A 15,984-nucleotide genomic window follows, 5' to 3' on the forward strand; every position below is an offset into this window, starting at 1 on the left:
ACCCAACCCTGACAGAGACCAGACCCTGGGATCTGGAATGTGTATCCTGAGTGTATGCTGCCACTGCTCCTTAGCCACCTTCCCTGACGCTCTCTGGGATGCAGGCATTGCATGCAGGTGAGGCCGGCCGAGGAGGCCTGGGGACCTGCCGAGGCTTGCAGGGGCAGCACTGGAATTCCAAACCCGCTCTCCAGTCACTTGCTTGGCCTCCAGCGTTCAGGGGCTGAGGCTCTCGGGGCAGCCATTTCCACAGCTGCTTGCCCCATTAAGCCCCAGATGGCCTTCCCCCTGCAGGTTGCTCTGGGAGTTGTCTCCACCGCAGGAGCAAAACAAACAGGGAGCCTCAGCAACTTCACTCAAAGAGTACTTTTTTTGGGTGAACTATCAATGAAGAAACAGATCCAAAGGGACTGAGAAGGGCTGTGTTAGTGGTTTGATCACCGCCAGGACGGGTGGGGCGGCAGGGAAGGAGAGCAAGGCCCCTTGGTGGCCACAGCTCCCCTCCATCCCTGCCCCTGCACAGAGGATAAATTTCCATTTGCCGACTCCCCCCCAGTTTCAGCCATACCGTCCTCACTGTGAAAACAAGACATGTGTGAGCTCACACTGAGCATCTCCGTGGACCATTCGTGGTACCAGTGTCATCTTTCTTGCCATGCCTGTGGGCAGCTGGTAGGCCGCTTCCCTGCACAATCCCAGTGGGGTTTGAGCCCCATCCTCCCCACGGTACTCCCCCCCCCATGACAGAGCTGGACTTCTCGGGGGCCAGGACTCCCACCAAAGGACGGTTAAGACCCCCTAGTTTGCTTGGGCCGAATCCCAGTGGGATTTTTGTCCTCCCCAAAAGAAGCAGCCCCACCCTGATTTATAAATAAATATTAGCATGAACAAGGGCTTGTTTCCAGAATCTTCTCTTACCAGGAAACCACTGATCAATCAAGGAATTGACATGATCTGTGATGAAAGCCATGGCTGAGAAGTCCCTCATTTCTGATTGACAAATGATTTTTATTCCTCCACTTTTCTTCTTTTTCCAGTTCACATCGGAAGATTCCACACTGCAACCCAGAAACCAAAAGGAGCCCATTGCGATCTGGCTCTGGGGGACCCTGGGATGATATCCCTGCCCCTAGGGACAGGATGCAACCCATGGGAACCTGGAGAGACTCTGTGCCCTGCAGGACTGATGGGGGACTCCTCCCCGTATGTATGTGTGTGTGGCCCTGCCTTGCTCTTGCCCCGGACTTGGCCTGGTGAAGGAGACACAAGGAAGATTGCCGTCAGGGATGCTCAGTCTGGGAGCTGACCCTCGGGTGAGGCCCTCAGGAAGTTACCGGACCTCCCTGAACCTCAGTGTTCTCATCTGTCCAGCAGCAACCGTGGGCTTTAAGTGCGAACATCTCTGTGGAGGCGGCAGGTCCCAATCAAGCCCTCTGTAAAGTTGCCTCGCCTTTTCCCTTCTTCTCCTCTCACAGAGCTGAAGACTATTTTGCAAAGTTCATTGTAAATATTAAAATAATCTTGGGTGTTTATCATTCGTTAAATCTGCTAAGCTGACTTTAGGTCTACTGCTCTCAAAAAAAAAAAAAAAAAAAGAATAAATGGCACAGGGAGCTGAGTTCCGTGTCTGGTTATGGGCAGTGCAGAGGGAGGCTGAGGAGTCTCAGTGCCCCCTGCCCCCAGCCTGGCTTCTCACAGAACAAGGGGGACGGGCAGGATGGCTGCAAGGTCACATGGTGACCTGAATAACTGTGGGAGGTGCCTGAGGCTCTCCTGAACTCAATGGCCACCATGTCCCTCAAGTCCTGAGCTGTGGCCGCCACATCTGCCTTTGCCTTTCCTATCCTGCAAGGGGGACTCAGCAGGGGTGAGGAGCCCCGAGCCTCTGGGACACTCATGGGAGGGCCTCACATTTCTAGCAAGCTGCCATGGCAAGCCGCTCTCACGAGCAAAATTCTGGACACCAAGAGGATGAAGCATCCTGCTGACGTGGCCCCGGGGTGGCTGCTGTGGCACCTGCTGGCCCGGTAGGTGAGCTTCCAGGTGTTCCTACCTGAGGTAGCCCCCATCAAAAGTGACCAGGAGCCCTTCCTGCCAATAGATGGTCTGATTTCTTTTCACTCTGAATGTGCTACAGCGATTTCTCTGGTTTCCTGTAAAACTGTAAATGGCGACTTTCCTGTTCCTGCTTTTAGTATTCTTCTTGTTTTCAAAAAGCTGAAAGACAGAGAAAAGACCCTGCTTAAGTATTCCGGGCTCCTCGCTGGTCCTGGGCAGAGCTCTGCGGAGGCCGGGCTGGGCCCCATCTTGATAAATGACCCGCATCTTTCCCACCCTCTCCTCCCACGCTGCTCATCCCTGCTGCCAAATTGGACGTTACATTATCTGACAGGGTTTCTAGGGTATTCTGGAAACGGTTTTTTCCAGAGAATTGAAAAATAGGCTTTCCTTTAAAAATTTTTCTCTTTCTGACTTTACAAGCAAATATTCATATTAGAAAATGCAGAAAATACAGAAAAATGTAAGAGGGCGAACAAAACACCCATTTAACACCAAGCAGAGAGATCATTCATATTTTGGTATATGTTATTCCAGGATTTTTTTTTCTATCTCCATATATGTGTAAAAAACAGCTGAAGCCATATTGGATTTCTAATTTCATATACATTAAAAAACCTCACTTTTCCTATGTCATTAAAAACACACATAAAATTCATTTTTCTAAAGTTTAATATTCTATTAAGCATAGTAATTTCCTGAACCACTCTCTTCTGGAAGTGTAAGTTGGTGCCAATCTTTTACTCCTTCAAAACCACCGTGAGTTACATGAGAAAGGCACAGAGCTTTCTCTCATTGAAAATGGTATCCTTAGTTTAGATGTTTACCAGTCGGATTATCGGTCGAAGGGTCTGAATATTTTAAAGTTCTGGATGCATCCTGAGGAATTGCTTTTTGAATGACGAGACTGTCCTGTGCACGGACTACCAGTGTGCACGGGGCAGCTTCGTGCCCCGGGGCTGGGGATTATGGCTCAGCTCTTTGCTAATGTGATGGATGAAAAGTGGCATCTCACTGCTGCTTGAATTTGCATGCCTTTGATGAGTGATGAGACTGAACTTTTGTCCTGTCACCCATCTGAATTTCAATAGGACTTCTTTCCTAACTTCAAGTGAGGGATGCTGCTGCCCGGAAGGGCGCCCAGGCCTCCAGGTCCAGCTGGGCCCCGCTTGTGAGCTCAGCCTCCCACGACGCTAGTGCTCCATGACCCTCCCCTGAGAACACAGCGGGACACAGAGTTCAAAGGGAGGGCAGAGGAATGGAGAAGTAGGAGCACCAGCGCCTGCGCCCACTCCTTCAATCAGCGCACCCTTCTGGCACTATAAACCAGTCTCCCTCCGCGCTAACACAGGCTGCTACTGTCACGATGGACTTTAAGGATTTTGCATTGATCTTTCTTACCATTTCAGTGAAAATGGGGAGATCAAAGAACACTTTTATAGAGCTAAGAACTTATAATTCAATAAGGGCTTTCTAATTAGAATGTAGCAACACTAAACTCATACGGAGTTTAATGTCAAGGATTTGACAGTCAGAGATTATGCCAGAGGTTTGCAAAACCAAAAGTGTGTCAGAATCCCCGGGAGGGGTTGTGAAAACCAGTGTGGGGTTCCCTCTGGAGTTTCTCATGCAGCGGGTTTGAGGTGGGGCCTGAGAACTTGAATTCCTCACATATTCCCAGGTGAGGCTGATTTTGCTGGTATAGGAACCCCACTTTGAAAAACACCACTGTAGCGAACATTGCTTCCATGTTCCCGCCTTGCATGAAATGAATGTTGCCTGACAGCTGGGACTCCTTCCCATAACCCCAGGTAGACCCACAGAAGCTAACTCCTTGGGCTGGGTCTCCAATGTTACCGGAGTCATGTAAAGTTCTGCACAAGTGGTTCTCAAACTGGACTGCACAGGGAACTCACCTGGGAGCCTTAAAGATACCAAAGAGGAATCACTTTTTCAAACAATGCCACACTCAGATTCTGATTCGCTCGGTCTGGAGTGTGGTCTGTGTCTTTTAGAATTTACTCCACGTGAGCCTAGTGTGCAGCCAAGATGGCAAAACTGTGCTTCTAACTCACGGTTCTCCAAGTGTGGCTGCTGGGCCAGTGGCATCACCTCAGGGAATGGATAGAAATGCAAATTCTTGGCCTCAGTCCACACCTACTGAATCAGAACCTCTTGGGTGGGGCCCACCAAACCCTGTTCTAACAAACTCCAGGTGGTTTTGAGGTGGGCTAACATTTAGAACCACTGTTTATAAAGGGTGTGTTCTGTCTAAGGAGGGTGCTGATTTGGAACTCACAGGATGGTTTAAATGTGTTGGCCAGCAGCCCACGCCACACCTGCCCCCTGGCACTACATTGGTGGCATGGCTCTGGGAGAAGGGTCTCCAGGCAGGGCCCCCCAGCAAAGGGCATTCCCCTCCCCCAAGGGTACAACTGTAGGTGCCTCTCGGGCATCTGCTATGCAGAAACCGCAGCTATAATACCTGCAAGTCCATCTCCGCCAGACTGATCAGCATCCGTGCTATAAACCTTTGCCAGAAGCCAACAGGAACGAAGCTCATCTTGAATACCCTTTGAATGGTGTTGGCTGTGGGGTGCCGCATGCCGTGGGTGTCCAGGCCAGGTTTAGATGGAAGGAGATGGGGCAGGAGGTAGCTGAAACACACCAAGGAGGACTGGTGAACAGCGGGGCCCAAGCTCCACTGCAGTGCCCCGACCCCAGCATATGGCCTGGTCTGGGGACAGGCTGTGCTGAAACACCTCAGGCTGCTGGGTTCCTTCCTCCCAGGGCCTTTGGAATTCTGTTATTAGTAAGAGAAGGGTGGTTTATATGCTGAGAATAAATACTCCAAGGGAAAATGAAGACTGGTCACATTAATATGTCTACTATGGTTTCTAAGATAGAGACTAGAATAAGGCTAAGGGAAGACATGAAAGCATCTGTGGTCCTAAAAATGTCAGACAGCAAATGGGACTCAATTCTCTATAAATGGGGTTGCAGTTGGGGAATCACTTAACATTAACTTTGGTTGATGAAGGAAAAACAAATACAGCTGCAAGGTTTCAAGGACAATGCAGATATTAGGGTCAGAGTAACATTTTTGGCCTTCAAAGCTATTTATTGCTCTTGGCCAGTTGACACGACGTAATTGTCTTAAAAGCTAGAATGAGCCTGATTTGTGCGAAAGAGGGATGTTTTATGAGAACATTCTTGGTCATCATAAAAATGCTGCATTATTGTGTCAGCAAGGCCTTCATGTCTGTCGTCATCTTAAAACAGCTGAAACCTGGGAGGTCCCTCCAAAAGTGTGCCAGAAAACCAGCAATAGCTGCATGCTGTGGGGCTGCGGGGGCAGGCACCAGACAGGCACAGGACAGCCCCCTGGGTGTGCAGATGCTGGACTCTTTCCCAGTAAAAGTTTTGCCTTCAGTTCTTCTAATCTTAAACCGATTTCGGTACAATAAATGTCCTTAGAACTTTCTGGAAGAGACTCCCTAAACTATAAGAAAATTCAATGACAGCCCATGGCCCAAGCATAGGGGCGCAAGTCTCAGCTCTGACATACACGCTCTGACACATGGGCATACAATGGGAGGAGAAAGGATCCCCTCTTGGCAGGGCTGGTGAAGGTAGACAGGGGCTGTGCAGATGACGCGGCAGACACAGGTGGTGAAGCAGGAGGCCTTTTCAGCCTTGCAGGTCTTGGGTGAAAGGACATTCCCAACCTCTCGCTAGATGCCTCTTCATCAGAGTGTCCTTCACATCTGAACATTCCTTGCTTCTCTATCTGCTCAGTGTTTGTTCCCCATACAGGAGGCCCCGGGCCATGCCTGCTGTTTCTTTCTGCTTTTTCTACTTCATCTCATGCATCCTGGGTCTCTCACACGGCCCTCTTACAGTGGCAGTGTCCCATGGCTTTCCTGCTGCTCTCCTTGTTGGAGTGTGCTTAGAGAGGGCGGGGAGCATTCTCTGTCCCCAGGCACCCCAGCATGACGTGTGGTGGCACACAGAAGAGGTGCTCCGTGATGTTTTTGGTATGAATCTTGGGAACACAAGGTTGGTTTAACATTTGAAAATCAGTCAACATATTCATGTAACAGAAAAATAACTGAAGAAAAAAATTAGCTCAACGGAGGCAGAACAAGCATTTTTGGGGGACAAAATTCAGGGTCCATTTATGATAAAAACTTTCAGCAAACTGGGAATAAAAGGGAACTTCCTCAATGTGATAAAGTTTCCACGGATAACAAAGTTCTGTAGAAAACACCACACTTGAAAGACTGAATGCTTTCCCCTGAGATCACACATAATGATGTCTTCTCTCATCCCTTCTATTTAAGCCTTCGCTAGAGATCCAAGCCAATGCAACCAGGCAAAAAGAGCAAAAAAACATGCAAAGATTAGAATGAAAAAAGTAAAACTGTCTTTTTTTTCAAAAAAGAAGCATACTTAGAAAATCCTGAAAAATCTACTGGAGCTAATAGGTGAATTTAGCAAGGTTTTTGGATATAAGGTAAATATTTAAAAATAAATTATATTTCTGTATACCAGCAACAACAACAACAAAAAAGGAAATCAAATTAGAAGATATGTCATTTACCCATCTCGGAGAACATAAATTATGTAGACACAAATTTAACAAAAGACGCAGAAAATCTGAATGCTGAAAACAAACAATTATTGAGAGAAACTTTTTAAAAACCAAAATAAATGAAGAGATATACCATGTTCATATTGGAAGATCCAATATTCCTAAGATGTCAGCTCTCTTTGATCTATAGATTCAATGTAATCTCCATAAAAAATCACAACAGTTTTTTTTTTTTTTGTGGTAGAAACAGACAAGCTGATTCTAAACTTAAATGAAAATGCAAAGGATCTAGAATAATCCAAAATAATCTTGAAACAGAAGAACAAAATTGGAGGGTGTCATGTGCTGAATAATGAGCCCCAAAATATCCAGGTTCTAAACCCTAGAACTGTGATTGTTACCTTACATGGAAATAGAGACTTTGTCGATGTGATTAAGTTATGGACTTTGAAATGGGGGAGAGATCCCAGATTATCTGGGTGGGCCTTAAGTGCAGCCACAAGTGTCCTTAAAGGATAGGGGGAAGAAAGAGATTTGCACAGAAGAAGGCAAGATGGTCACTGGAGCAGGGTGCCATGCTGCTGGGAGGGACGGCTTCAAGATGGCTGACTAGAGGCATTTCAGACTTGCCTCCGACACTGAGAAGAGGCAAAATAGTGAGTAGATAATCGCATGTTGAATAGATCATCCAAGAGGGAACACTGGAATTTGACAGAAAAGTGACAGGAAATACCTAAGGCAAAGAAGGAGAAGGAAGCAAGGCAGCCTGCTAGGCTGAGAGCTGAGAGAGATTCCCCAATGTGGGGAAAAGGTAAGTGAGAGATCCCCAGTGGTCCACATTCCTACTCTGGACTCCTAAAATCCAAGGCACAGGAGAGCCCCTCGCCCTTTGTGGGCCCTGAAGCTAACTGATGGGAGATTGTGCAATGGCACTGCTCTGAGGGTGCTCGCTCTAAGTCTCACACTCTCTGAGACCTGAGCAGCCACACTAAGGAGGCATTTTATTTACATTTTAATTTTTAATTTCAATAGGGCTTTGGGGAACAGGTGGTGTTTAGTTACATGATAAAGTTCTTTAGCGGTGATTTCTTAGATTTTGGGGCTCCCATCACCCGAGCAGTGTACACTGTACCCAATGTATAGTTTTTTTATCTCTCATCCCCTCCCACCCTTTCCCCCAAGTCCCCGAAGTCTATTGTATTATTCTTATGCCTTTGCATCCTCATAGCTTAATTCCCACTTATAACTTAGAACATACAATGTTTAGTTTTCCACTCCTGAGTTACTTCACTTAGAATAATGGTCTCTAATTCATCCAGGTTGCTGCAATTGCCATTATTTTATTCCTTTATATGGCTGAGTAGTATTCTATGGTATATATATACCACAATTTTTTTGATCCAATTGTTGATTGATGCACATTTGGGCTGGTTCCATATTTTTGCAATTATGAATTGTGCTGTTATAAACATATGTGTGCAAGTATCTTTTTGCATAATGACTTCTTTTCCTCTGGGTAGATAGCCAGTAGTGAGATTGCTGGATCAAATGGTAATCTACTTTTAGTTCTTTAAGAAATCTATAAGGAGCCTTTTTTTGTTGTTGTTGTTGTTATTGTTTATTTTATTTTATTTTATTTTGAGATGGAGTCTCGCTCTGTCACCCAGGCTGGAGTGTAGTGGCGTGATCTCGGCTCACTGCAAACTCCACCTCCCGGGTTCATGCCATTCTCCTGCCTCAGCCTCCTGAGTAGCTGGGACTATAGGTGCCCACCACCACGCCCAGCTAATTTTTTGTATTTTTAGTAGAGATGGGGTTTCACTGTGTTAGCTAGGATGGTCTCAATCTCCTGACCTTGTGATCTGCCTGCCTCGGCCTACCAAAATGCTGGGATTACAGGCATGAGCCACCGCACCTGGACTACAAGGAGCCATTTTACAGCCCTGTCCCCAACTGACTGTGTACTGTCCTGGAGCCCAGAGGTGCTGGGGCTGAGGTGCAAGGGAAATGTGGGCTGCTACCCCTGGGGCTGAGGTGTGAGTGAAGCATAGGCTACCACCTTAAGGCCAAGGTGTGGTGACATGTATTCCCCACCCACCGGCCTAATCTGTTGCCACTGAAGGTGGCCCACCCTCCCCAGTGGCAGGGCAGCAGTGTGACCACTGATGTCCCCAGCCTGAGCATTCCATTGCTGGTCTGGGGATCACTCCACTCCTGCCTACCATGGCTGGTACCTGTACACACCATTGAGGGGCCTGAAAACAAGCCCACCTGGCCTGGCTTCATGTCCCCTGGCCCCTGTGCCAGAGCACATGGACTAGGGCTGAGGGACTGCCCAACTCAGTCCACCATCAGTGGTACCTGAACACTTCTCCTGAGGGCCAAAGGTTGGGCCTACCAACTCTGCTCTTACCACTACAGCTGGTACCTACTTGCACGTGTCACCCATGGCCCTATGCACAAGCCCAACCAGCCCATTGCAGCCACTGCCCATACAAGTGTGCACTGCTTGGGACCTACAGGGTTATCCAGCCACTCCCACTGCCATTACCCACATCATGCCAGCTGCCTAGGGACCCAAGAATCCACCCACCTACTGGCTCACTGATACCACTACCAACATCCAAGTAAGCCTCCTGGAAGCCCAAGAATAGGCCTGCCTGGACCCTCTAACACTGGTGCCAGTGTGTACCACCCTGGGGTCCAAAGACAGGCATGCCTGCTGCCACCACTGGGGCCCAAAGACTGACCCAACTGCATCCCTGTCCCCAGCAAAACTTCTCCACAAGCTCCACTAACAATGGCACCGTAAATCACTGAGGAAATCACAGATACCACTGACATTGTTTATAGCCAAAGAAATCATACAGATTACACTACTGCATCTATGTAGAATGAAAGTCAAAGTGCCCTACTGAACCAACACCATAGATGCATCTTCGGGAGAAAGTTCTCCCCTATGAAAGCAAATTCAAATACTGGAAGAAGTAACTCTTACACCAGATGCACAGTCATCAATGTAAGCACACAGGAAACATGAAAAAGCAAGGACATACAACACTTCCAAAGGAACACAATAATTCTCCAGCCATACAACTCAATCAAGAACAAATTTATAAAATCCTGGAAAAATAATTAAAAATTCTGATACTAAAGGAGCTCAGTGAGATAGAAAAGAATTCTGAAAAATAATACAAAGAAATCAGAAAAACAATGCAGGATGCAAATGAAAAATTTACCAAAGAGATAGATATTAATATCATTTTAAAAAACCAAATGGAAATTCTGGGACTGAAGAATTCATTGAGTGAAATATAAAATACATTCAAAAGCTTTGATAATAGGCTAGATCTAGCAGAATCATAATCTCAGAACTTGAAGACAGGTCTTATGAAATAACAGAGTTAGACAAAAATAAAGAAAAATGAAGAAAATAATGAGTAAAGCCTTTGTGATATATGGGACACCATAAAGCAACCAAGTGTTTAAATTACTGGAGTCCCAGAAGGTGAAGAAAGAATGAAAGGGTTAGGAAAACCTGTTTAACAAAATAAGAGATGAAAACTTCCTAAGTCTAGCAGGGTATTTACACATCCAGATACAGGAGGCTCTGAGATCCCCAAACAGAGATAATGCAAAAAGTTCTTCTCCATGGCACATTACAGTCAAACTGTCTAAAGTCAAAAAGAGAATTCTAAAAACAGCAATAGAAAAGAATCTAGTCACCTAAGAGACTCCATTAGACTAATGGCAGATTTCTCAGCAGAAACCTTATATCACTAATAGACTGGCCCTACAAGAACTGCTCAAGGGATCCTTAACCTGGAAGCAAAAAGAAAAATGACATTTAACATCATGAAAACATACAAAAGTATAAAAATCACTGGTAAAGCAAACACACAAATGAGGAAGAGAAAGGACTCAAATGGTACTACCACAGAAAATGACCAAACCACAGTGATAAGCAATAAGAGACAAATAAAGGAATAAAGAATACATAAAAACAACCAGAAAATAATTAACAATAGGACAAGAACAAAACCTCATATATTAATAATTACCTTGAATGTAAATGGATAAATTCTCCACTTAAAAGGTATACACTGGCTGAATGGATTAAAAAACATAATTCAATTATATGCTACCAATAAGAAACTCACTTTACCTGTAAAGACACATACAGACCGAAGGTAAAGCATTGCAAAAAGATGTTCCATGCAAATGGTTGCCAAATGCAAGCAGACATCACTATACTTATATCAGACAAAACAGACTTTAAGTCAAAAACAGTAAAAAGACAAAGAAGGTCATTATATAATGACAAAGGGATCAATCCAACAAGAGAATATAACAATATCAGTATATATGCACCCAACACTGGAGCACCCAGATTCATAAAGCAAGTATTACTAGATCTAAAGAGAGAGATAGATTCCAATACTATAATATTATGGCACTTAAACACACCACTCTCAGCATTAGACAGATCATCTAGACAGAAACTCATCAAAAAAAGTTGGATTTAAATGACTTGAGACCAAAAGGACCTTACAGACATTTACAAACCAAACCTAAAATCAGCAGAAGGAAAGAGATCACATAATAAATAAGGGTCGGAGGAGAAATAAAATGGAATACAGACTTAAAAAACAATACAAAGGATCAATGAAATGAAAAGTCGATTCTTCAAAAAGATAAACAAAATTGATAAATCACTAGCTAGAGTAACCAAGAAGAGAAAAGACCCAAATAACCAAAATTGGTAATGAAAAAGGAGACATTATAACTGATACCACAGAAATACAAAAGATAATCAGAGACTATTATGAAGAATTGTATGTTAACAAACTGGAAATCCTAGGAAAAAAAAAAAACAACGGCAAATTCCTAGAAACATAAAAATTTACCCAAACTGAATCAGGAATAAAAAGTAAACCTAAACAGATCAATAATGGATTCTAAAATTCATATGGAACCAAACAAGAGATTGAATAGCTAAAGCAATCCTGAGCAAAAAGAACAAAGCTGGAGGAATCATACTATCTGACTTCAAAATATACTGCAAAGCTATAGTAACCGAGACAGCATGATATCAGTATAAAAATAGACACATAGACTCATGGAACAAAATAGAGAACCCAGAAATAAATCCACATATTTACAGTCAACTGATTCTCAACAAAGGTGCCAAGAACATACAGTGGGGAAAATATACCCTCTTTAATAAATGGTGCTGGGAAAATTGGATATCCATAAGGAGAAGAATGGAACTAGACCGCTATCTCTCACCACATACAAAAATTAACTCAAAACGGATTAAAGACTTAAATTTAAGACCCAAAACTATAAAGTACTAGAAGAAAACAGGGAAAGCACTTTAGGACATTGGTCTAGGCAAAGGTTTTATGGCTAAGACCTCGAAAACACAAACGACTAAAACAAAAATAGACAAATGGTACTATGTTAAACGAAATGCCTTCTTCACTGCATAGGAAACAATGAGCAGAGTGAAGAGACCTATTGAATGAGAGAAAATATTTGCAAAGTATTCATCCAACAAGGAACTAATATCCACAATTTACAAGAAATTCAAACAACTCAATAAAACCCAAATAATCTCATTAAAAGAGGGCAAAGAATATGAATAGATGTTTTTCAAAAGAAGACATATGAATGGCCAACAGGTATATGAAAAATGCTCAACACCACAAATCATCAGGGAAATGCAAATCAAAAGCATAATGAGATATCATATAACCCCAGTTGAATGGCTACTATTAGAAAACCAAAAAATAACAGATGCTGGTGAGGATGCAGAGAAAAGAAAACTCTTATATGCTATTGGCTATAATGTAAATTAGTACAGCCACTATGAAAAACAGTATGGTCATTTCTCAAAAAACTAAAAATAGAACTACCATAAAATCCAGCCATCCCAGTAGTGGATATTTATACAAAGGAAAAGAAATGAGGTATAAAAGGGATACCTGGATTCCCTTATCTATTGCAGCACTATTCACAATAGCAAAGATAAGGAACCAACCTAAGTGTCCATCGGACAAATGGATAAAGAAAGATCCATATACACAATGGAATACTACTTGGCCATAAAAAAGAATGAAATCATGTCATTTGCAGCAACATGGATGAAACTGGAAGTCATTACATTAAATGAAATAAACCAGGCAAAGAAAGACAAATACTGCATGCTGCCACTCGTATGTGGGAGCTAAAAAGCCTGATCTCATGAAGATAGAAAACAGAATGACAGATACCAGAAGCTAGGAAGGGTGTGACAGTGGGAGGGAGAGATGAAGAGAGGTTGGTGAATGGGTGCAGACATACAGTTAGAAGTAAGTTCTAATGGCCAATAGCAGACTAGGGTGACTATAGTTAGCAAGAATATATTGTATATTTCAAAGTATTTAGAAGCCAGGTCTTGAAATGATACCAACACATAGAAAGGATAAATACTCAAGGTGATGAATACCCCAAATACCCCAAATGATCAAATACTTGATCATTCCACATTCTATGCATGTAAAAACAACTCACATGTACCCCATAAATATGTAAAATATTACATATCGATAAAAGAAATGTGAGCTAAGAAATGCAGCTCTAGAGACTGGAAAAGATAAGAAAATGGATTTTCTTCTAGAGCCTCCAAAGGCAGCATGATCCTGCTGACCCCTTGACTTTGGACCAGGGAAACTTATTTTGGACTTCTGGCCACCAGAACTGTAAGGGAAAAAATGTGTGTTGTTTTAAGATGCCACATTCATGGTATCTTACAGCAATCACAGGAAACTAATACAAAAGGTTCATGCAACCTGATTTCGAGTTCTTACTCTAAAGCTACAATAATCAGTAGAGTTTGGCACTGGCATAAGGATAGGCACATATATTAGTGGAACGAAATACAGTCCTGAAATAAGCCCACACAACTGATTTTTGATAAAGAAATCAAGGTAATTCAATGGGGGAAAGGAAAGTCTTTTCAACAAATGGTTCTGGAACAACGGGATAACATATAGGAAAAAATGGACCTCGACCCCTACTTCACCCCATATACAGAAATTAATTTGACATAGATTATAGACCTGGAAGTAAAAGCTAAACTACAAACCTTCTAGAAGAAAAATATAGAAAGATTGTCAAGATCATAGTATAAGCAAATATTTCTTAAAGATGAAACAAAAAGCAATAATCACAAAATTAAAAAGTTAGACTTCATTAATATAAAAAAAGCAAGTCATAGACTGGGATAAAATATTTGCAAATCATATATCTGAGAAATAACTTGTATCCAGAAGATATAAAGAAGTACATATCAGCACCAAAAAGGAAAACATTGTAATCCTAAAATAGGCATAAAACTTGAATAGACACTACACAAAAGAAGATATGCCAATGGCCAATAAGCTCATGAAAGGTGTTCGACCTCATTAATCATGAAGAAAATGTAAAGCCACAGTCAAGTACAAGTTCACATCCACTGGAATAGCTAAAATCAGAAAAAGCTACAGACAACAAATATTGGGGAGGAAATGGAGTGTACAGTCTCTTGGAGGAGCATACAATCTCTTGGGGGACAGCCTGGTGATTTCTCATAAAATTAAACTTACACTCTATGACCCAGCAATTCCGCTCCTAGTTTTGACCCAAGAGAAATGAAAACTGTGTCTACAAAAAGACTTAAGACAGTTTACAGCAGTGTTATTCATAATAGCCCAAAGCTGGAAACCATCCAAATGTCTATCAACAGGTGAGTGGATAAACAAATTGTGGTAAAGCCATACAATGGAATGCTACTCAGTAACAGAAAGAAAAACCCCTGATACACACAACTGCATGGATGGATCTCAAATGCATGATGTTTAGTGGGAGAAGCCAATTAGAGACCATATCGTGTGACTCTGTGCAGTTGAGAAGTTCAAGAACAGGAAACACTAGGCTCTGATGCTAGAAATCAGAGTGCTGGTGCTGATATGGATGGGAAATAACTGGAAGGGAGTGTGGGGGGACTTCCAGTATGACAGGAACATTCTGTATCTTCAGGCAGGTGCTGGTTGCACAGTTGTATGCATTTGTCAAAAGTCATTGTTTTGAATACTAGCGATCTGGGCATTTCACTGTAAGTAAACCTCACCTATGATGGAACACTACTCAGCCATAAAAAGGAATGAATTAACAGCATTTGCAGTGACCTGGATGAAATTGGAGACTCTTCTAAGTGAAGTAACTCAGGAACGGAAAACCAGACATCATATGTTCTCACTGATATGTGGGAGCTAAGCTGTGAGGATGCAAAGACATAAGAATGATACAATGGACTTTGGGAACTTGTGGGGAAGAGTGGGAGGTGGGCAAGGGATAAAAGACCACAAATAGGGTGTAGTGTATACTGCTCAGGTGATGGGTGCACCAAAATCTCACAAATCACTACTAAAGGACTTAGTAACCAAATACCAACTGTGCCCCAATAACGTATGGAAAAAAGTCTCTAAAACTGTAAACAAACAAACAAAAACAGAAGCAGGTGTGGGTGTCACAAGGAGGAAAGGGCCAGTCAACAGAATTGTTTCACTGGGAGATGACAGGGCCATATCATGGCAGGTGGGGTGAGGATGGGTGTCACGGATACAGGGAGGAATTTCGAGCCTAGAGTGCCCCTCCCTGAGCACGGTTCCATGGGTGGGGGGTGGGGGAAGGTGATCGGTGGGACCAGACAGCAGAGGAGAGAACGCAGGTGTCTCAGACGTGATGCGTCAGTCGCCATGCCAGATTTCCAGGTGGGAGCAATTTGGAAGCCCAGGCCTGAGCCTCTGGATGCTGGGCCCTGCTGAAAATCTGGGAATTCTTCCTTTGGGGCATGAAGGACCAAGGCAGCTGAATTGATGGCTTGGGCAAAGTGCAGGGGAGGGGCCTGCTGAGGACACTGGAGGCTGGAAGGGAGGGTGGCAGGGTCCCCTCATGGAGAAGGCCCTCCAGAGGGGAGGGTCAGTACTTGGGGCAGGGTCAGCAGAGGACAGGAGGGGTACCTGGTGGCACCTAGAGGGCTGCCTGGCCACCAGCACAAAGTGATGAGGAGCAGCAGATGCTGGGGAGCAAGGAAAGGAGGAAAAGGAGGAGAGAGGCTCATTTGTTTTGTTTGCAGTTTAGGACTGGTGAGGCCTGGGTATGTTAAAGATCCAGGAGAAGTCCACAGAAAGAGGCGATGATTAGCTACTATATGGAGTGCCTCTATTTGACCCTCGGACCATCCACCCTGGAGTAGTTGATCATGTTGCTCTCATGATTTAATCATGTTGGACTGCATTTTGAACTAG

At 43.7% G+C, this 15,984-nt stretch overlaps 1 protein-coding gene across 5 annotated transcripts in view; it reads right to left on the reverse strand.

The window, feature by feature from the left end:
* LRRK1 (leucine rich repeat kinase 1) overlaps positions 1 to 15,984 on the reverse strand; it is a 154,324-nt gene that overhangs the window by 19,354 nt on the left and 118,986 nt on the right. For all 5 annotated transcript variants that reach the window (XM_050799741.1, XM_050799743.1, XM_050799740.1 and 2 more), the window contains 3 exons: positions 4,544 to 4,715; positions 2,054 to 2,217; positions 919 to 1,058 (listed from right to left, as the gene is read on the reverse strand). In XM_050799741.1, coding sequence (XP_050655698.1) covers positions 919 to 1,058; positions 2,054 to 2,217; positions 4,544 to 4,715 — 476 coding nt within the window. The remainder of the gene's footprint in view (positions 1 to 918; positions 1,059 to 2,053; positions 2,218 to 4,543; positions 4,716 to 15,984) is intronic.

Source organism: Macaca thibetana, chromosome 7, assembly GCF_024542745.1.
Source record: "Macaca thibetana thibetana isolate TM-01 chromosome 7, ASM2454274v1, whole genome shotgun sequence".
In the NCBI taxonomy this organism is placed as follows: domain Eukaryota; kingdom Metazoa; phylum Chordata; class Mammalia; order Primates; family Cercopithecidae; genus Macaca; species Macaca thibetana.